Genomic DNA, 22,982 nt, shown 5'->3' with positions numbered 1-22,982 from the left:
TCTAAGGCTGTCAGTAAGGCATCCGTTGAAATCTGTTGGGCTTGTATAGTAGGCGTTTCTTGTTTATCTTCATTCGATTCGAAGCCGAAGATATATTCAAGACGTTGTTCAATTAGGTTATCGTCAAGCTGATTGAGGTAAGTATCGGATGGAGAATGAATGCTATTGACATAGCATGAGTCATCTTCAGAATCTGAGGTTGATAAATCAGACAAGTTGTCTAAATTTTGCACCACCTCCTCCAATTTTTTCTTTGATAGAACTTTTTGTAACTTTTTAGCGTCCATATTTAAATAGCTAAAACAAATAAAAGGAAGTCTAAACTAACTTTGTAGTCTGAGCAGTACAAATAGTTCTAAAATATAATAGTTATAAAAATCAAGTGTAAAGTTTGAACTGGTTTTTTCACAAAATATTTCAAACTGTGTTTTTGACATTGACATACAATGACAGTTCGCGCCTTAAGACAAAATGTTACAAATAAATAAAATTAAAAAATTCTGTACGATTATTTTTCCCTAAGGTTGGTACTGATTAGAGTTGCCAAAAACGAAATAAAACAAACAAATTACAGTAGTGGCATGTGGGAAATAATTTCCCAATATTTGATTAAGGGATAATTATTAAGTGTCAATGTCATGTTGCCATAGACTATATACTAAATGATTTTGATCGATACGGAATCAATAATCGAAAAGGATGTTTTTAAATAATAATAGTATTATTATATTAATACACGTTATTAAAAGTTATTTTTATTGAATTGTAGACATATATGGTGTAGTTTAAATTACTACAAGTTTAATACTAAGGTGTGAAGTTTTTATTCTGTAATTAAATAATCGATTTTTTTATTTAATTATTCGTAAATCGATTATTTCATAAAAACAGTTATTTGCATATTTCTCCGCTTGTAGATTAGCCGGATCCACACCGGACGATCCAAAATTGATGGTGATCCCGTGATCCGCGATCCAAGGATCGTGATGCGTGGAGCGTGGATCATTCTAGGTCGATCCAGCAGCAATCTTTTGCGATCCTGACTGGCTGCTCCAACGCGCTCCTGCCGATCCATACTGATCACAGTTGAATTTTGTCTGGCTATGGAGTTACACGTGCAACGACGGCGACGAATAGCCATAGCAGCAGCAAGCTACATTTTGCTTGTATATTTACGGCAAAAATTTCGAAAACGAAAAATAAGGTATTGGGTTAAAACGATTTTTAAAAATCGGTTAGAATATGGGACTCGACTTTACAAAGAGTTAATTGATGATGGAGCTGAAGCTAATTTTGCACGAATGACTGCAAATCAATTTGACTTATTGTGTTCACTATTAGGTGCTCCCTAGACCTACAATAACATTGTACAATATATTTAATTGCACAATAAGATTGAATTGCGTTTTGAATCCAAACGCTCAATTATATTGCCCAATTTTAAGAACTTCGGAAATTGTGCAATGTTTTTGTGTTCAGTCGGAAAATAGTTTGATCCAAGCAACATGTCCGCACAAGATTTAGCTGCAGCTGTACTATTATTGTTTGTGGCTAAGCGTAAACGTAAACGAACACGTCGTTGGTCGAAAGATTGGTACTTGAAAAGGCCAAAATACACTCACGAAAATCTCTTAAAAGACTTGATGTTAACTGAGGAAAATGACTTCAAGAATTATGTACGACTGGATTTGGAACAGTTTCAAGAGCTACTAAAATTGGTTGCGCCATTGATTGAGAAAAAAAATACAAACATGAGGGAAGCAATACCACCTTTTCAACGGCTTTCAATAACATTACGGTATCTAGCCACTGGGAATACTCTAGAAGATTTAAAGTTTCACAGTGCTATTTCCCCACAAAGTCTTTCCCTAATAATTATGGAAACCTGCGATGCCATAATAAAGGTTTTGAATAAATTAATCAAGGTAAGTAAAGATCATCTTTTTATTTATTAATTAAACTTTATATATTGAGACATGTCTTTATCATCATTTTCTTGTTAAGAATTGTCCATGTTCTGCCGATTATCTGGTTGGGAGTAGTACACGTTCTGCTAGTAATGTGGCAATTCCTCAGATGGAAGTTCAGAATTTTGCTGTGGAGAATAGTTATTGTAATTTGGTGGAGTTGGCGTGGATATGATGTATGTCGGAGATGGAGTTATTGTTGGAGTATTTATCTGCTGGTAATGTGGCAGCTCCTTAGGTGAAGGTGCAGAATTTAGCTGTTGATTTATAAAATAGCGAGGCGATGGCGTGCTGCTGTAATTTGTTGGAGTTGGCGTGGATCTGGTATATGACGGAGATTGAGTTATTGTTAATGTTGGAGTATTTATTTTAACCGAATTGCGATGTAAAAGACCTAACTGTCCTTCCATGAGAATGGCAGCAATAGCACTCTTAGCAAAGATTTATTGTGTTGGTTCCATTTTCTTTAAATCTGCAGCACAAGACAAAGCCCAGTTTTCATATTCATCCGGTTTCTGTCTTAGACGCTCAGCTGCCAACTGCATAAGGTCATCTTCAGGTTTTCTCTTTAATTTTTTATCTTTTCTCATCGGAACTGCATAGGATGTAGATGCCACTTCATCAGCATCAATGGTTGAACTATTTTCCTGAAAAAATAAACAATTTGTTATTTTGTTTTCAGCTACCACAAACTGCCGAGGAATGGAAACAAGTTGCCAAGGATTTTGAGAGCCAGTGGAATGCTCCTCATGTAATCGGTGCTATAGATGGCAAGCACGTGGACATAAAGAAACCTCCTGGTTCTGGATCATACTACTATAACTACAAAAAAACATTCAGTATTGTGTTAATGGCGGTTGTAAATGCTAACTACGAGTTCATTATGGTTGATATAGGGACTAATGGGCGCGTATCAGATGGGGGTGTGCTGCAGAATACAACATTTGGACAGCAATTAAAAAATAATGCTTTAAATATTCCCCACCACCTGAATTGTTGCCTGGAAGTTTCCGAAAACTTCCATATTTTTTTGTTGGAGATGATGCCTTTCCAATGTCTCAAAATTTACTGAAACCTTATAGCCAAACTGGATTAACAAAAGAAAAACGTATATATAACTATCGAATATCGCGAGCTAGAAGGATGGTTGAAAGTGTTTTCGGTATACTAGCTACTCGTTTTGGAGTATTTCAAAGAGCATTTCCTTTTGATCCTACAAAAGTAAGAAAAATTGTTTTGACTTGTTGTTATCTACACAATTTTTTGAGGAAATCCCGTTCCTACTTATCTCCATCATTAATGTTTCGTGAAGACCACGAATCAGCAATAATACACCCACCATCTAAAGAAGTATTTCAGTTGAAACCATTGGAAAACACCAATAAAAAAAATTCACTGAATATCGCAAAACAAGCACGGGACGAATACAATGAATTTTGTAACAATGAAGGTGCAGTTCCCTGGCAAGAGAAAATGGTTAATTAAACATACCTACAACTCTATATATTAAAAAATATATAATTAAATACTAGGACCTAAATAAATATGTAAACGTATTCATTAAAATAAAATTAATTAAAACTTACTTGTGTATCATTGTTATCTAAACTAGAATGTACAGTGTGTCCTCCCGGACTACGTACAGTAGACTCAGCATCCATACTAGACTGTGAATCCGATGCGGTTTCCTGATCTTGTAAAAAAACCATTTCATTATAATACCATAAAGTAGGTTGGTATATGTCGTCTGCGCTAGATCCAGATTTCATCGACTGAAGGTGTTTCTTGAGTTCCTTTCGGTAATTTGTTCTCAAAGAGTTGAATTTCTTCTTCACGTCATCTTTGCTTGCCTTTGGAAACATCTCTTTATATTTAGACAACAATGTTTCGTAATCAACTTTTTTTTTATCACGGTTATGATATTCTTTGCTCTTGACATTCCACAAAGACGGCAATTCTCTATACAATTGTATGCATTCCACGATAAACTCCCTTTCCTTCACTTTCGTATTGTCTTGTTCGGCCATCTTTGGGATGCGAGCGTGTGCGTGTTCTCTTCTCCTTGCCCCGACGAAACACAGACTAAAAAATATTGCGCAATATTGACCCTATACGATGCAATGGAAAAATATGGTGCAATAAAAATTAAACTCGCTCAAACTTTCGTTCAATCATTGCGCAATCTTCAATATTAGCCCTAGACGATTAATTATATTGCACAATTTACAATATTGCGCAAAAAAATGGATCGTTTAGGGGACGCCTTAGACAACAAAATTAGAAAGAATGATACCAACTATCGTGATGCCATAACTATTAAGGAAAGACTACTAATAACATTGAGATTTTTAGCAAGTGGAGATTCTTACGTCAGTCTACAGTATCTTTTCAGAGTGTCCAAACAGTCGATATCAAAAATTGTTCCTGAGGTTTGTGAAGCAATTATCGACGTTTTGAAGGATTATGTAAAAGTAAGTGAAATTATATATTTAAAAGATTATACTCTTTATTTCAAACTTAGCTTATGCTTAAGAATATATAAAAGTTACATATGTTAATTAAATTGGTGGTGATTGTGGTGACGGAGAAGGCTGCCAAGTTGTCGAAGTAGTAGAAGATGTTGATGGAAGTGGAGTCGTTGTTGATTCTGAAGGTCGTTCTGTATCCAATGAAGTAGATAGAAGCTGAGTTGTTGTTGATTCTGAAGGCCGTTCTGTATATGATGAAGTTGAAGAGTAATATCCATAATTTTCTGGTCTGTATCTGCCTGTGTCAGCTTCAAAAATAATTTGAGATATGGCATGTTTTACATAAGTTAACGTTATATGATCATATTTTCTTAGTTCGGTAGGTATGTATTGGCCAAAAGCGGTGTATGAATCTGTCTCTGGTTGTTGTGGTTGAGCACATTGATGAAGTAGTTGAAATGCTTCCGAAATGGATTCATCTGTTATCATAATATCTTCGGAACCATGTGAAGATGTTTTTGTTCTTCTTTTATTTTGATTTCTTTTTTGGGTTTGAACATTGTGTTGGGTGTTTAGCACATTAGATTGGGCAGCAGGTTGTTCAGATGGTACAGAAGGTTCAGTTGGTATACTCTGATCATTCATATCTTGCATTTGATTATTAAAATTCTCAGTTGTGTGATTGTCTACGTTTTCTAGAGCATTTTCATTGATAGCATGTTCTCCGCTACCAGTGGTGCTATTACTTTCTTCCTGTAACAACAACAAAAACAAAACATATTAATCATAGTAACACTTTTTTCAGATGCCATCAAAAGAAGAAGAGTGGCTCGCTGTGTCTCAGGAATTCGACAAAAAATGGAATTTTCCACATGTATTAGGAGCAATGGATGGTAAACATGTCGTTTTGCAAGCGCCTTTTAATAGTGGCAACGACTATGATAACTATAAATTGTTTCCAAGTATAGTTCTTTTTGCATTAGTAGATGCAAATTATAGGTTCCTTTATGTGAATGTTGGGAGTAAGGGCAGAATATCAGATGGAGGCGTGTTTAAAAGCACAAAGCTATATGAGAAACTTGAAAAAAAGGAGCTAAACAACCCATCTGCAAAAATTTTGCAAGTTCCCTATAAAATTGAAGTACCCTATTTTATACTAGGTGATAAAGCTTTCCAACTTAATGAGTATACATTGAAACCGTATGAAGGTGATCCAGAAAGGGGTTCGAGTGAACGAATATTCAATTACAGATTATCAAGAGCACGTAGAGTTGTAGAAAACGCGTTTGGAGTACTAAGCTCTAGTTACAGAGTTTTGCGTAAACCAATGCTGTTGGAGCCAGAAAAAGCAACTAAAGTCGTGCTAGCGACAGTTTACCTGTATAACTATTTACGAAGTAATTCTAATTTAACACGTTGACAGTCCCTGCATCACATATGATACAAATTTATCTTTCACCATACGTCCTTGCATCACATCTGATGCAAGTAGGCGTACAGACTCTACACCGTTTATTGGCGAGGACGTCTGAGTTAGGGAAATAAATATTATTAGGACGTCTAGAATAGAAATTAAGAAAAGTAAAACACCAATGAACCAACACATTTTTTTTACTGAATGAAAATATTGCTAAGACAAAAAATCAATGAAATTCGTTAAAAGTCAGTAAGTAAGGAGTCACATCTTTCCAACGAGTAAGACGACAATTGCGTGTGTTGCTTCTGCCTGACTCTAACTGTTGCCTTGCATATCGGTTTGTTTCGACCACCATTAACAGAATGAGATCACGGTCAAAAATAGCACAAAAAATATTCGATAATAAATCGTCATTTACATGGAATAAGGCTTCATGGCGTAGTCCCTCACTATAACCTGTAAAACTTTCTCTGGGCAAAGTTACCAAATTAGTATGCCAATCTTGAGAGTCTCCGCCTGGGTGAGTGGGAACTGGTGAACCACTTGGTTCGACAGGATCGTTAGTTTCCATTATAAATTGCTCAATTACCTCAATGGAATCTTCGTTTTCCAAAAGTTCTTGATCTTACAAAGGTACCTGGATATCAATGGAATCACTGGCTGCGGCATCTTCTAATTCCAAGAAAACTTCGTCTTCTCCATCACTTTCTTCCAAAATACGCAGCAAATTAGCATCACTTAACGGTCGGGAACTCATTTTTGCTAACTATTTTGTGCAACAATAGATCTGCGATGCTCGATTAATTATGATTAACGTTTATAATTATTTTTATGCAACTACCGCAAGAAAACTAAAACAATTAGTTATATGAATACCCACATTTTTTGCTTCGACGTTCCCTGCATCATATGTGATACACTAAAATTAAGGACGAGACGTCCTTGTATCACATGTGATACATGCTGAAAATAACTGTAATATTACAGTGACGGAGATTTCAAGTATAAATTTATTAAATGTGAAGTATTTCCAACTACCTTTAATAAAAAAACCGCAGGACGCCACGTGAAGGTTGTTGGATTTGGCCTGGACAGTCAACGTGTTAAGATCACCGGTATCTTTTGATACAATACAGGAGAATGGAGAAATAGTTCCTGGAAGCTGGCGAACGGAACAGGCACCTACATCACTACTACCAATAGATGCCATACCACGAAGAGCATCACAAAATGCCAAAGATATTCGGTGCCACTTAGCAAGACACTTTATAACAAACGGGGCCATTGTTTGGCAAAATGAGTACCAATAAACTTTAGTAGTTTAGTAGTTCAGTTCATTATACTGTAACCAATTAACTATGTATTTTATTTCAAACTATCCTCTCCTTAAGTTTTAGATTATTATAACAATAAGAAATAAATTTATTACATGAATACAAATGTACTTTATTGACAACAAAAGAAAACATTACTCACACAGATTAACACAAAATAATACAAACAAATTTAAGCCAATAAATATTATTATATTAGCACGTCTACTGCTATAACATCTACCTTTAATTTAAGAATTATAATATTCTAATAATTTAATTATACTTTAATAATTAGCTGTAAGTTTTGAATTCAAAATAAAATTATAGGTTAAGTAAAATATAAGATAAGATAATAACTCACCTGTTGGAGTGTATCCCTTGTTGTCCCGGGGTCATTCTTATCCGCCATGAAAGCAAACTCATCGTAAGCAAACCATTTTGATTTGTAAGTATCTTCAGCACCTGAAATAAACAATAAATTAATATAACCGGTAAATATCAATGTCCGTGAAATTACTCCCCTACCCAAATCAACATTTAATTATATCTTTGTATCACAAACTAAGTTACGTTACTATGTTGTGGAGTTTTAAACAATACATTTTATTATTATTACTAATAAATTAAAATTAAAGCTTCACTAAGAATGGCAGGTTATATACTGAGCTCACCAAAGTATGTAAAGTATGTAAAGGAGCTCACCTCGTAAGGGTACCTATTGACTGAACAAAGACTCGAACAAAACGAACTATAATTTCTTACCTGATCCGGTAATACGACTCTGTTTTTCTCTGAATCGTTCTCTTCTGTAGCCACCCGACAAAGACTTCATTTTTTTCTTTAGTTCTGTTGTTGGAATATTGTTCATTTGCCGACTAATTTTTCGCCAGGCATCTTCTCTTACACCTCTGTTTGTGTAATTTATATCATTAGGATCCCACAAACATTTATTCTCCCTGTATAGGGAAATTAAACGGATACATTGCGAATTATCCATAACGGCGGATCGCGCAAATCACATACAACCGTCCACACCGCGCGCGCAAGACAACTGAGGCACTTATGAGGCTGGCCAAAAAACCGACAACAAATGGATCGCACGCGGCGCGGAGCGCGCGCTCTCCGCCGCGCGCATGGATCGCGCGCGGCACGTCTACACTTCACGCTCCGTGGAGCGCGCTCCATGCCGCGCGCGATCGGAGCGCTTTGAATCGTCCGGTGTGGATCCGGCTAATGAATTTCCCGTCGACAAAGTCATTGTGCTAACTTCATACTGTTTTTCATTTACATTCTCTACTTTCCCAGGAAAGTATTCACCTTCGTATAACACTTTTACGTAACATCCCAAACTAATCTTTGGTCCCGCTACAGACTTAGAAGTATTTAATTTCATCAAAGGAACATCCATTTCTGAATCAAAGGTATCTCTATGTGAATGTGTTCTTTGACGCTTAGGTTGTCGTTTTTGTCGCTTAGTAATTCTTTTCTGTTTATTTTTTTGCCTAAAGACAGCTCTATTGTATTTTCTTTTCCTTCTGAAAAATCCTCATCAATTTCTTCTACATAGCTATCTCCACTTTCAGCATATTCGATCTCTAAATCGGAATCTTCTGAAGTAAAATCGTCATAAGATACATATTTTCTTTTTAGTTTTAGATCTGATTTACCCCTTCCTTCGTTAACTGTTTTCTGTTTTTTTTATTTTTCTTTGTTCAGCAGTTTTCTCCTTCAACATCTTCTTTTCTTGTCTTATCTTTGCTCTGTCGGCCTTTTCTTGTTCTAGTTTCTTCTTTTCTATTTCTTTCTTTGGCTTTGGTTTTGGCTTCAGCTTGGCGAGCATACCACATGCTCGCCAAGCTTGGCTCGTTACTGCTGATGGTATTTTTTCTCTTTTGATCCTTATTTCCTTTTTGTTGTGCTCGTTTTCCGGCCAAAAAAGGTTTCTTTTGAATGGAGATGGTACAATGATTCCCAAAGCAGCATCCATAGTCTTTTTATGAGGTGTAATTGTATCGCGGTATTTGCTCGTTCCTGGCAAGATTATAGCAACGTTTCCATCCGAAGACACTTCGTTGGGTATTTTTGGAGTTGAAACACTTTCGGAAATGTTGTTGTTGGTGGTTGAGTGTTCCATGGTAAGTAATTTGCTATAGGAATTTAATTTGGGATTATGTTTTAGAGGTGTAGCTGGATCAATATTAGAGTCTTGGATTGGATCTATAATGGCAGCCCTTTCATCTTCAGTTACAAGTGCATAATTGTTGACGAGCTCGAGCGCTTTTGGTGACATTGTAGACTGTATATTTTCTTGAGATCTATTGGAACATTGATGAGTGTGTGTTTCTCTGGGTACTGAAACATTCAGCGATTCTTTATCTTGGTTTTGAGGTGGGACTTGGGATACACTATCATTTCCAGATCCAGTAACAGATAAATTATTATCGATTGGTTCAGGGGTTGTCATTTGTAATGTTAGTTCAGAATCTGACCGATTATTGACTACTTCTGAATAGTTTGAAAGAATATTAGAACCAAATTGACTTTTGTTTTTGGCCCAAATAACATATAAGGACGTATCTTCAACAGGAAGAAAATTTTCAACAGTGTTTCTGTTTTTGTAGAATAATTCGTTGAATAATTTAAACTTTTCTTTAGAAAATACTTTAACGATATCGCTTTCTAAATACTTGACGAATGACGTCAATTCAGGATTTAATATAACAGGTTCTTGTTCCTCTTCTCTACGTTTAAGTTTGGTCATATCAATGTATTCGGGTCCAAACGGACATAAGCCCCCTGCTCTGAAACCGTTTTTGATGCAATCTTCCTTTAGTTTTGTAACTGCTTTCTTCAATACTGGTGCAAACGTTTCTTTTTTAATGTTTTGGCCAAGGTTCTCCATTTTCCATTCATTGACTGCTTGTTTCCAGAACACTTTTAGGGGTCGGAATACTGCCAAGTCCAGTGGTTGCAAAATATGTGTAGAATTGGGGTACAAAGCAATTATTTCAATGCCATTTTGTGCACAAAAGTTTGAGAGATGCAAAGTAAGGTGCGATTTGTGGCCATCTAAGAAAAATAGAATCGGTTTTTGTATTTTCTGCTCTTCAAGCCACGGATTGAAGATATTTGTTACGTATTCATAGAATGTGCTGCTGCACATCCATCCACTTTCCGACTTCCCAATCGCCCAATTTTCAGGCACACTCGCTGCGATGTATGATGGGATTCGTTCATAGTTGTAAACTATCATGGGTGGGGCAAGCTGTCCAGCTGCATTTCCGGTAAATAAAACCGTTAGATTTTCTTTATCGTCACCACAAGCAGAGTAAAGATGTTTATATATGATTTTTATGTCTTTTTCAGATACACCTGACCAAAATGTCTTCTTGATCTTTTGAAAGGACCGTTACAGACCCCATTGTGCAATTTATTGGAGTCTTTCCAGATACTTTATTATAAAGTGTTATACGAGGCACCCCAAACGACTTAGCAGCTACGGCAACCTTCTCTCCATTGCGAACAGCTTTTATCGCTTTGTCCATCTGTTCGGGCATATAGACTTTTCTCGGAGGCATCTGAAAGAAGACATAAAAACCAGTAATGGACACTCATTGGATCCAGTGATCGACACTTTGTTCTTTAAATTTGTTGTCAATTTGTTTAATTTTAAAATATACTTAAATTGCATAGAAAATGAAGTTAAATTGGTGTGCCAACTCAAGAAGTTTGTAAGAAAATAATTATGGACATGTGTCGATTACTGGGTAAAATCTGTATGTCAGAACCAGTGAATGACACCGGATAACCCTTTCGCAGCTGAGATTTTCGTTCCTTTGATTTGAAATGAAAACTGTAATATTTTGGCAAAGAAGTGGTAATTTTTATGTAAAAAATAGTAAAAAAAATCCAGCGTATACCAGGACTTTGGAAAGTCGATAGCACGATAGTGAGCTCTGGGGCTGACTTCTACCAACTCACGATCGTGAGTTTATAAGTTTTGATGAGATTTTAATGCAATGATGGCGTCAGCTTTCCTAGAAATTATTTGTAATGAAATAAAAGGCATCTAGTTATTAGAAAGGACTTATTTAAACATTATAGTTTAGGTATAAAATTAAAGTCTTGTATTTTATTGTAATACAAATTATCTTTTGACAGACAACTTAGAAATTAAAAGAAAAGAACCAAAATTCAACAGTTTTACGAAATAAGCAAATTTAAATAAACTCATGTAACTTAGGAAACAAAAACTTAACAAAAAAAAAACAAAGAAATTAACTCAAAAGCCTTTCTGACTGGAAAAAAATAATATTAAACTTAATACTTAGATAATCTTTGAAATATACTTCTAAATCACAGTGTTATCATAGGAAACGTTATAAAATAAATAGACTAGTTTCTTTGGTGATACAAATAAAAACAGTCTTTATCACAACTCATGCACAAGTAAACATCACATTTACGGCACCTAATTTTAGAGCGAGATGAACAAATCTCTGAGCGACATTTGCGAGGAGCTTTCAAGTCGTCAAATACAGGAAAATGTTCATATCCATCAAACCTCTTTCCCACAGACGGATGATTAGCGGGTTTGTATTTGTCCGAAGTTTGTGCCCGCGTTTCAAGTAATGGGGATGAATCGCGCCGATCTCTGCCCGGAGTGCAGATGAGAGTCTCAGCTACTTCAAATCTGAATGAAAGGAGATCTTGAATTCGACTTTTTGGAATGCCTTTAGCCAATAAGTCAGATCTGTAGAGACGCCACGAATTTACCATTGCTAGGTCTATAAAGTGGAGTATGACCTTGAGAGTCCATTTTCGGGTCTTCATGAATGTACGGTAATATTCCATAGATTGGTCCAAAACATACACCCCACCCATGAAAGAGTTGTAGGATGTTACAATTTTTGGAGCATCAACATCAACGTAGCATTTTTCTGATTTATTGTAACGCTTTACTATGTCGATTGTCGTACCCCCAGTACAATTTGATGCTGTCAATACCGCCTTGCTGTCCTTCCATTTGAACAAAACTACGTCGTTAGTCACTCTTTGTTCAATTTCTCCTCGTATCATTTTTTTGTCATCTTTGAACTTAAGCTGCTGTCGATCTGGTACCCGGTTAAGCATAATTGTTCCTGTGCCATGATAGCCCAATTTCGTCAAATTTTCCAACAAGGGAACCGTTGTGAAATATCGGTCAAAAAAATGCAGTTCCCGCGTGGAACACTTTGACTCAGGCGAAGAACTACAGCCGGTCCAAGCCCCAAAGGATGGGAAAGGGCGGAATTGTTGCCGTAATAAATTTCAAAATCCACCATTAGCCCTTGTCACTGGTAGTAACCACGAAATTCTTAAGACCCACTGGGCGAGGCTTGTTCTTTACTAGCTGGCGAAGATGACACTTGCCTGTGAAAGGTATCATTTGTTCATCAATTGAATACCTGCCCGGTGTCCTTTGAATTTTTTTGCTGCCTTCTCTCACAATCGCGATTATTGGCTGAACCTTCCAGAGAGGATTTATTGCTTCCGAGATGGGTGGAGAGTCGGAATCCACGACATGCAAACTGTTTCTTAAAGTTGTCAGTCTATCTCTGGTCATTGCAGAAACAATCATGTCAACTTTAATACTTCTGCGCCAGTACATTGCAATCCTGGGATATGAAAGTATACCCATCAGTAGATGGATACCAATCAATTTTTTTATTTCCTGTTTGGTGGTATTTAAGACTCGCCCAGTTTTTCTTAAATAGTATAAGTTTGTACACAATGCCATGCGCTCGTAAAAATCATCATTATAATAATCATTATAATATTACACCGGCGATCTTATTTCATTGGGTTGTCGATGACCTGAAAAGTTATGTAATTTATCGACGTAATCAAATTTCTTCCATAACCTTTGACGAGCAGGCAATTTCACTTTAATAGCCTTTGATTTTATAGTGATATGGAATTATTACAAATTATAAATGATTGTGATACAGACAGTGACAGTGATTCCAATATTGTGCGATCACAAAAGAAGTACACGAATAAATTACATGAATAAGCTAAATGATTACGAATTTGCACATCGATTCAGACTGAGCAAAGGTGCTGTGAATGAATTGAATAATTTAATTCAACCCTATTTGAGGGTTACATCTAAAAGGTAAGGTTAATTTTGTCATTCGAATTTCCTTACATTTTTGTAGATACCTGATATCAGAATTCACTCATGTTTTAACTTTTTTCAGAAACCTTGGTTGTCTCCCTTGCATCAGATACTTTTAGCGCTACGATTTTATGCATTGGGCACTATGCTGGTATCTGTTGCTGATTTTATTGGAGTCTCAATAGCATCTCCTAGTCGTATTGTCGCTGATGTATCTAGAGCCATAGCAAGACTGTACCCAAGTTTTGTTTTATTAGAAAGTCACACTCGAAATGAATTTTACAATATTGCGGGCTTTCCTAGAGTACATGGTGTCATAGATGGTACTCATATATTAATACAATCACCAAGTAAGTAATTAATCTTTAAATAATTTATCAACTTATAACACCTACGAAATCCTATATAAAATATAATTATTTTATAGATTCCAACATAGGAGAGGAATTTAGAAATAGGAAAGGATCATTTTCTTTAAATGTCCAAGTGGTGAGCAATGCATCATTGATGTTTCTAAATGTTGTTGCTCGATGGCCAGGATCCACTCATGATGCAACTATATTTAATCATTCCGACTTAAAAGGTATTTTATCCATTAAATATATGCATTTGTTTTCTGTGAATTGACAGTGTTTAAAAAAAAACATGTGTTTAAACATTGTTTGGATTTACAGATTATTGTGAACAAGGTGGACTAGGGAATCGATGGTTGCTTGATGATAGTGGCTATCCCTGTAAGGCCTATCTTTTGACACTTCTGCTAAACCCAATTACTCAATCGGAACAAAGATATAATGAAGCTCATATAAAAACCAGGAATACAATAGAAAGGTATTGTTAACTAAATAATACCAGAGCTTAAGAAAGATTGTTGAATACCATATGTACATATGTAATACTCACTTAGGTAACTTTTCAGATGCATTGGTGTTTGGAAGAGAAGATTCCCTATTCTAGCATTAAAATGCCGACTCAAAGTTCAAAATTTGCAAGCGGTTATTATAGCTACTGCTGTGCTACATAATATTGCGAGGAAAATGAATTTACAAGAATTAGAACCAGAAATATCAATTGCAATTATGCCAGAAGAAAATAATTTTGTTATAGATAACCATTTACCATCAGATTTTTTTTCTTCACGGCAATCACTAATAAATGATTACTTCACCACCACATAATTATACATATAAATATTTAATTTATCAGCGTTTTATTTACTTTTTTTAAATATACTAGCGGCCTGGTACGTGCTTCGCTACGTATAACACTTTATACGTAGCGAAGCATCACTATATAATACAAAAATGAGTTAGAATATCGATTCATTCATTTTTCAGATTTCATTTTTTACAAAAAATGTGATAAATACAGAACCACTTGACCGATTTTGTGCAAACTTCACATAAACCATTTACTATATAGTCCAAACAAACCCTGAAAATTTGATTTGGATAGGTGAGCCCGATCTTGAGTTATGAAGTGACTTATTTATTTCATTTTTTAATTTTATATTTTCCAACCTTGCATTCTCTAATTCTACCTTAAGTTTGGCAATAATTGTTTCCTTTTCCTGCAGCTCTAATTCGACTTTTTTCTTTTTTACAATCAAATACTCTGCTAGAGCATTGTCCCTATTTATGCGTGCCTTATATTTATCTTCCTCTAATTTGTGTTTTCGTTTTGCTGTAAAAATAAATTGAAAATATTAATGATGGCCAACCAATATTTTTATCCATACCATTAGAAATACATTCGCAAGTATTAGGCAAGAGAAGTGTAACAAAGACATTTTTAAAAATGAATCACACATAGCCAGTTAATGTTATGAGACTTCAGAGGCAATCACCATATACTTGAGGCAAATTTATTGGAAGAAAGTATCAGTAACAACTTAATACTAATAATGTAACCACCAATTACCTAAAGAACTACTTCCACTAGCCTTTTTTAAAAAAAAGGTTTGGTTTTTTGGTGTAGATGACTCCAGAATTTGGGTCTCTACAAGCACCTCCTGAGTCACACCACCACCACAAACACCATCACCATCATTAGTCCCCTCGACTTCTTCGCCCAAATTTAAATTTAAATTATTGCTGGTAGCATCTACACCAAACTCCACAGAGAAACCTAGACAAGTATTGCCCAAAAGTGAAGCTACTTTTTCTAAGATTTCGTCTGCAGGAAAATAATCCTTGCCACCTCCAGTCTGTAACAAAGAGATTTTATTATAAATAAGCACTTCATTTTAAAAAAATCCGAGTTCAATAATATAGCATTCCAATGAGTATCCTGATATGTATGTATTAGTAGTATAATATCAATTAAACATTAATAACCTTATTACAACTGCTTTTCATAGTTGCGCAGCGTTTGCGAGCTGATTTTTTGAGGTTCTCCCACTTCAAGCGCAACTGCGAAGAAGTTCGTGGGAAACTTGTGAATGAAGAATTGAACTCGTTTGTCAAATCTTGCCACGCTTGCTCCTTAAGTTTATTGTTAGTGGCATTGGTTGCCTTACAATTGATGATTTTATTAGCAGCCACCAGCTGCACTAAAATCATCGTATGATCTTTGGTCATAGGTGCTGCCTTTGTTGACTGAAAAAGTTGGTATATGGATGATGAGATGAGATGAACGCAATATAACTATTAAACATAAATATATTTCGTAAATACTTACACGAGCCGTTTTGTATCACAAAAAAGCTATCACAAATTGATAATCAACCGAAAATCAAAATTGAAACTTCAAACTGTCAAGACGTTTCGTTTTGTTATTGACTTTGGATGGATAACATTACTGTGACTTTGTTAAAAAGAATGCAAAATCACACAAAACCTATACCTAATTACATTTTGATATTTTATTTTTATTAAAATTAATTTATTACTTAATTTTAAATAGTAAACAAATAAAAAATAAATATATGAAAAACAAATTCTGAGCGTGACATTGTTTCGCGGTTATCGTAAAAGGAAACGTTCGGAGAAGTTAAGATAGCCATCATCATCATCCTAGGTCTTCCTGTTCGGCTTAAGGCCGAACTGGGTACGGGCCTCGAGGAATCCCTCCTTACCCGGGCAGCTCCTCCCCGGTAGCCTTAGCTACCGTGTCATTTTGTTTTGACCCAGTGGGTCAGGGTCCTATGGACCCAGTGGTTTGTCTAATTATATTATTAATTGGTTGTCTCGATCGGGTGGTTGTCTAGTCCGGTGGTTGTCGTGTCCAGGGTTGCGTCGTCCTATCGCTGCTCCAAATCGTCGTCATCAAAGCCTGCGTCGGGGCAGGTGGTCGGCGACAGTAGGAGCTCACGAGGCTGAGGACGCCCGTCAGGTGGTCTTGCGTGAAGCGGGGCAATGCCGTGGAGGTGACTGCACACACTTGTGTCCGCTCGAGCGAACATGGTGCGCGCGAGGTGGCGGACGTATTCCTCCACGGTGGGCGTCCTGGTGTCATTGTGGATGACGTCATTTCTGACGTACCTCGGAGCTCCTACTATTAGACGCAGGCATCGATTCTGCTGGATCTGGATCCTTCGCCTCTGGTGCGCTGAACAAAGTGCGTACCAGGCGGGGGCCGCGTACGTCAGGCGCGAGCGGACGTAGGCACCGTAGATCCTCAGTTTGGTTCTCATGTTGAGCCTGGAGGTGAGAAGGGTGTGTAGCTTCGACCGGGCCGCCACGGCTTGGTTCACCGCCTTGTTGACGGTGGCAACCATTCGCAGCGACCGGTCGATGTGACACCCCAGGTAGCAAACTGAGGTCTGCCACTCTACTTCCTGGCCTCGGAGGATGAGTTGACGCAGCGGCCTCTCGCGGCCGATAAGCAGGGCGGCCGTCTTCCCGACGTTGACGGCCATCCTCCACTTGTCCAGCCACTCCGGCAGCAGATCCAACAGACGCTGCATCTTCCTTGCAGCGACGATTTGGTGATAGGACGACGCGAAGAACGCGCTGTCGTCCGCATAAAGGGCCAACAGCACGTCCTCTTCACCCTCACGCAGATGGTCGCGGAGGGTGGGGATGTCGTCCGTGTACACCGCGTATAGACGCGGCGACAAACAGCTACCCTGCGGTACTCCGGCTCGGATGGGGCGCGGTTGGGAGTCCGCCCCGTCCACCGAGACATAGAAGCTACGGCCTTCCAGGAACGACGCTACTACTCGCACTAACGCGAGAGGCGCCGTCGTGTTCAGCAACTTGGCCAGGAGGCCGGCATGCCACACCCGGTCGAAAGCCTTCTCCATGTCGAGAAAGACTCCGACGGTGCGCTGCCCTTTGTTGCGCTCACTGGTCAAGAAGCTGAGGACCCTCGTCAGCTGGAGCGTCGTCGAGTGGTTGCTGCGAAACCCGAACTGCTCCTCGCGCAGGGGCAGATGAGGCGAGAGTCTCCGCAGCAACAGACGCTCGAACAGCTTGGCGACGTGCGAGAGTAGCGTGATCGGCCTGTAGCTGGCCGGGCTTCGACGGTCTTTGCCCGGCTTGGGAAGGGCGATGACCTTTCCCACTTTCCATGCCTCGGGGAAGTGTCCGGTCCGGAGTATTCCATTAAATGCACTCGTGAGCGCTACGAGGCAGTTTTTGGGTAGCTGCATCAGCGCAGCGTTGGTAATCCCGTCGGGGCCTGGCGCCTTCCGCTTAGGTAGGCGGAGGACGGCCTTCCGCAGCTCGGACGGAGAGATGAAGTCGTCTCCCCGGAGCGGCGGAATCTGGGCCGACAGGAATGCCTCCACTTGGTCGTGGATCGCTGCGTGATGACGGACGACATCGGCGTTGGTCATGTCCGGTGGGTTGGGTGTGAATTGCTCCTCCAGGTGCTCCGCCAGGATTTCGGCTCTGTCGCTGGAGGAGTATCTTCTTCTGCCCGCTCGGTCTAGGAGCGGGTAGATGGTGTTGTCCGATCCGGTAAGTTTCTTGCAGAGGTGGTACAGTGTCGTATCGTGCTCAGATGCTCGATCGATGGTGACCTCCCAACGGTCATCCTCGAGAGCCACGAGCGCGAGCGACACCTCCTCTGCAAGCCTGTTGAGGTCACGCTTCACCCTCGGGCAACGCGACCTTGCCCAGAGTTGGCGCAGCTGGCGCTTTCTCCTCAGACGTTCGCGGAGCGAGCTCGGAAGCGGGTCCCGACGTTCCTGCGCAGGGCCGCCGTGTATGGTGGCGGCTTCCTTGGCTTTGATGATCGCCTTGGTGATGTTGTTGGTCGCCACCTCGACGTCGGCGGGCGTCGCGATCGGGACCATGAGCTCTAGCCCCGTGAGTTCCGAGGAGAAACGCTGGAGAGTCTACCCGCGATCTTGGGGGACGAGGCGCCGTGAACTCGCGCTGCAGGGTGAGCGTGACCGTAATAGGGAGGTGCTGGGTGTTGAGGTCGTAGTTCACCTCAACATCGATGGGGCAGTCTAATCCGTGGTGCAGTACTATGTCCAGTACGTCGGGTTGTTGGTCAGCTCTTGTCGGGATGTGGGTCGGCGCTCCGGGACGCAGCACCCCGTAACCTCGACGTTCGCTGTCTTCGAGGAGTCTCCTACCTGCCTGGGTGATTACGCGGGAGCCCCAAGCGTGGTGCTTCGCGTTCAAATCACCCACAATCAGAGTAGGGATCTGCGACTCGAAGAGCGTTTGGACATCAGCACTGCAGAACGTCTGTCCGGGTGGTTTATAGGCGGCATACAGCTGGAGCTCCATCTCACCAGCTTGCACTCGCACCCCTTGTGTACGTAGGCTCACGAAGGGGGCGTGCGCAAGTTCCTCGTGTACGATGTCTCTCCGCACCAGGGCTGCCGTGCCCCTGTATGGGACGCCCCGTGGGGAGACCTCGTCACGCCGGTACACGAGGAAGTTCGGGATGCGGAGCTCGACGTTTTCCGAGAGCTTAGTCTCGCCCAGGAGAATAATATGGACATTCTGCAACTGGGCGAGTAGGGTTAGCTCCCGGATGTGACCTCTGATGCCGCCTGGATTCCAGTATAATATTCTCAGCTGGAATTTAATTGCGCTAGTGCGGCAATTCCAGCTGAGATGGCCGGTATAATATCCTGGCCCTGTGTGTACGCGACCAGGATCGCGGTTAGCGCCTCCATGAAGACCCGGATGATGGTGGTGGTATCCGGGTCGGTTGTTCGGGCGGGTCTTTGCGTAGGAGGCGCTTCCCGGCGTTCGGGTTGTGCCATCCTTGCGGTCGCCACTTCTTGTGGGGGCCGGGGGGCTGTCCTTGCCACTTGTCTTGGCTGCGTCGCCAGCCTCGGCTGCGGTGTTGATGCAGCCGCTGGTTCCGACCTGGCCGTCCTCGCTGCCCTCTTCTTCCTCCTCCTCTTCCTCTTCGGTTTGGGAAGAGGGTGGCCCCTTTCTACTGGTTGGTTAGCCGGGGGGGCCAGGGAGGTGGGTGCAGGTCCTGTCGCTGGCAATTCTACTTGCGGGCGTCTCGGCGCAGGGACGGGGGCAAAGTGACCCCTTTCCCTTTCCGGTTCTTGTCGGGTGAGGGGGGGGGTGCTCCTCGCCGGCTTCCCTCTGCCTTCTTCTTATTTCGGCCTTCTTGCCGGGTTTGACGGTTTGAGGTTGGGGGGGCGGCACATTGATGCCCCTCCGTCTGGCCTCCCTCTTGAAAACCGCGCACCTGCGGTCCTTCGCCGTGTGCGCCTTACCGCAGTTGGCGCACGTCGGTGGTTCTTCGAGGGGGCGCGGGCAATCCTTGGCCAGGTGTTCGCCGGCGCAGCGAACACACTTGATTGGCCGATGGCAGTTAGCCGAGGCGTGTCCGAACGCTTGGCAGCGGTGGCATTGGGGAGGGCTCCTGGCCCCTTTCCAGGCCTCCACCAACAAGCCGGGCATGCACAGGAGTTCTTTAGTGCGGTATAGCTCGTTGAGCTCCTGTTCCCTTAAGTGGGCAAGCTGCACGAAGTAGGTACACCCGTGCCTTCCCTTGCCCACAGGGATCGCCTTAGCGCGCTCGGCCGGGAACCCCAGTTTGCGCAGCTCAGCGATGACCTCTTCCGGGGGTGTATCGAAGGGCAGCCCCCTGATGGCCACCTTCGTGGGCAGTTCCGAGGCGGGACTGTAACAGAACCAGGATACTGTTTTATCCTGGTTCCTCGCCTCAGTGAGATGCCTCTGCACCACCCGGAACTCTTCTGCCGATCCAGGTAGGAAGCGCACCCCTTTTCCCATGGGGCGCGCATTCGGGGCGTGTCCTAGTTTGGCCTTCAGGGCCAGGAAGTGCCGCGTCCAGTTCGGCAAGCACTCCGCCGTAATCGGGGGGTAACCGGAGCGCGGTGTTTTGTTGGTAGGTTCCCTCTCATTTTCCGGGGGGGCCCGACCCTTCGGCGATGCCGGTGCTGCGGCTGCCGCCGCGTATGTTAGGCCTGAAGGCCCCGGTTGTGGCGATTCCGGGCGTGGCTGCGAGAGTTCGCCTGCCATTGAAGCCAAGGCCGCGTAACTGGTCGAGTCACGCGGCCAAGAATCCTGCGTTCCCCCCTCGAGGGGCGAGGGGGATCGTGGTGGTTGTGTGTGCGCCGTGTGTGGAGGTGCTTCCGTCGCCTCCATGTACGTCTCGCTCGAGGCGGTCGAGACGGCGCGGGGTGAGTCCTCCCTCTCAGGGGTAGTCGGTGGGGAGGGTTTGGGGGGGGTTACGCGTCCGTTTTTGGGCGCTTGTCCTCCCCCTCCATGGATTCAGGGGACGAATCCGGCCTCGGGCGCTTCGCTCCTTCCGCGCTTGTTGTAGCCTCAGTTACAACCGCTGAGAAGTGCGCGTCGGCGTCCCGGTCCTCCTCTTCGTCCCCTGGGTCCGCATAAATAATGCGGATTGTAGGGCGCGGAGGGGCGGCGGAGGTGCGGGGGACAGGCACGGTCGTGTTGCCGAAGATGTCTCTCCGAACAACGGACCGCGGTATCCCCGACCTTCCTCGGCCGCGCCTTCGTTGTTCTAGGGGGGGGGGCTCCCCCCCTTCTAACATGTTGGTGGTGGTCTATTTCCTTCTTCTTCTGCTACCCTTTAGCCTGAGCGGTAATCGCAACCTCAGCGCGTGCAACCCAGCCAGGTGAGACCCTAAAGGGAGGCCCAGCTAAGCGCCCGCGAGCGGAAGTTCCTACCGTTCAGGCTGGTTGTCGAGGGCGTCGGCAGTCTACTCCTGTGATCCTGCAGGAATTTTTAAAATTAAAAATTGTGCAGGATCGGTGTGTTCCCTCTTTGGGTCGGGCTTATGCACCGCGCAACTTGCACCGGCCGTTTCCTCAAGCCAACGTCTTACAACGCGGCGAGTACAACTGCACCGGAGGGGGGCGTTGCGGGGGGCGGGGAATGTCCAAAACCCAAAGACAGCGCACTGAGCTCCTATAGTACGATATTACCTACACCACGATAGTCGTAGTATATAATAATATGTAATATCGGAGGTCGGAGTAAGATAGGCGAGAGGGAAAAGTAATCTATCGTTGGGCGAAGATAGATGGCACTTATCCTTGATTGTGAAACGCAAACTAACGATAGATCAATTCTAACTGACAATCGGGGATAGCGATCTATCTGTAATCTTAGATAGGTTATTGAAAACGGGCGTAAGACAATGACAGAGCTCGGGGATAAATTGGGTAAAAGTTTTTCGTTTAGCCATTTAACATAATTATCGTAGCTCATATTAGAATGGTAATCGCTAGCTGTTGAGTAGGCTTTATAAATCAATGAGGGCTTTTCAATAAATCCATCCTTTGTACCCTCATGCACTAATATAAAGCGAGTGCCTGTGCTAATTTTTTTTAAGAATGCTGTACTCTCTATTGGGCCCAGGTGTTGTTTCGCACGTGTGTTGAAAGGACATAACTTTCATCGGTGTACACAATTGCGCGACCTTGACTGCGATATTCTGACATCTTCTTCAAAAATTTTAAACGCCACATTTGTATATCATGACGCTCCGTCAAAACTTTACGGTTATTCTCTGTTTTACGCCACTTGTAACCTAACTTCAGTAACAATTGACGAACAGTTTCGATACAACCATCAAAACCATTTTTTTCATTTAATACAGTTTTTAACTTAGCCAACGTTGGAATTTCTTTATGGATGACATGGAAATTTTGTACAACAAGTACTGCGAACAACATCGGCTGTAAAATTATCTATTTCTATCTTACTATCCCGCTTTCTTCTTTTCTTCATAGGAGAAGTGAAATTTGATGAGCAGGATGGCAATTCCTTCTCTTCTTTTAATATCCGTTGAACAGTTTTCATAGAAACACCTGTAGCCTCAGCTGTACGCCTTGTAATATCTCCTAAATGAGACAAATCACAGTTAGGTTCCGCAACTGATTTTGTGAATTCATACTCTTCTCGCAGGAAATGATAAACGCTAGCTATCATGCTTCGACCCTAGAACAAAACCAAATCGAAATACCTATTTAAGTAATACAAATTTCATAATATTAGATAGATAAACTCTTAATAGCACACAAAAAATAGTAACAATAGTTAAAAAAAAATATTACCTCACTGTGGACAACTTTTCTGCGTTTACTTGCCATGCTGACGTTACTCTTTGATTTTTTTTAGCGCGGAAACAAAACACTAGTGTCTCTGCTGGAGCAAAAAAGTTCTGTAGCATGGCAAGCACGTCACGCACGGTAACGGGACGGCTTCTCTGATCCTCATAAAAATACGGAC

The 22,982-nt window shown here is 41.5% G+C and overlaps 2 protein-coding genes and 1 pseudogene across 2 annotated transcripts; 2 read left to right on the top strand and 1 right to left on the bottom strand.

The window, feature by feature from the left end:
• Window positions 1-1,249: 1,249 nt before the first annotated feature.
• LOC125074891 lies at window positions 1,250-4,196 on the top strand. Its single transcript, XM_047686373.1, has 2 exons — window positions 1,250-1,925; window positions 2,650-4,196. The coding sequence occupies exons 1-2, from the start codon at window positions 1,506-1,508 to the stop codon at window positions 3,037-3,039; spliced, it is 810 nt and encodes a 269-aa protein (XP_047542329.1). The 5' UTR covers window positions 1,250-1,505; the 3' UTR covers window positions 3,040-4,196.
• Window positions 4,197-13,066: 8,870 nt separating this feature from the next.
• On the top strand, window positions 13,067-14,431 carry LOC125074557 (putative nuclease HARBI1; the record flags this gene model as incomplete). Its single annotated transcript, XM_047685882.1, has 5 exons — window positions 13,067-13,325; window positions 13,411-13,678; window positions 13,756-13,911; window positions 14,003-14,159; window positions 14,248-14,431. Coding segments are annotated over exons 2-5 (702 nt in total), but the record flags the coding sequence as incomplete, so codon positions are not given.
• A 7,665-nt stretch (window positions 14,432-22,096) lies between these two features.
• LOC125074556 lies at window positions 22,097-22,843 on the bottom strand (annotated as a pseudogene).
• Between the last annotated feature and the right edge of the window lie 139 nt (window positions 22,844-22,982).

The sequence above is a fragment of the Vanessa atalanta genome, chromosome 28 (genome assembly GCF_905147765.1).
Source record: "Vanessa atalanta chromosome 28, ilVanAtal1.2, whole genome shotgun sequence".
In the NCBI taxonomy this organism is placed as follows: Eukaryota; Metazoa; Arthropoda; class Insecta; order Lepidoptera; family Nymphalidae; genus Vanessa; species Vanessa atalanta.
The sequence above is the reverse complement of the archived record's forward strand: the minus strand, read 5'-3'. Positions and strand labels throughout refer to the sequence as shown.

Coding starts and splice junctions, on each gene's coding strand:
- LOC125074891 (XM_047686373.1), top strand. CDS start 1,506: ATGTCCGCACAAGATTTAGCTGCAGCTGTACTATTATTGTTTGTGGCT. Junction 1,926..2,649: donor TTTTGAATAAATTAATCAAG/GTAAGTAAAGAT, acceptor TTTTGTTTTCAG/CTACCACAAACTGCCGAGGA.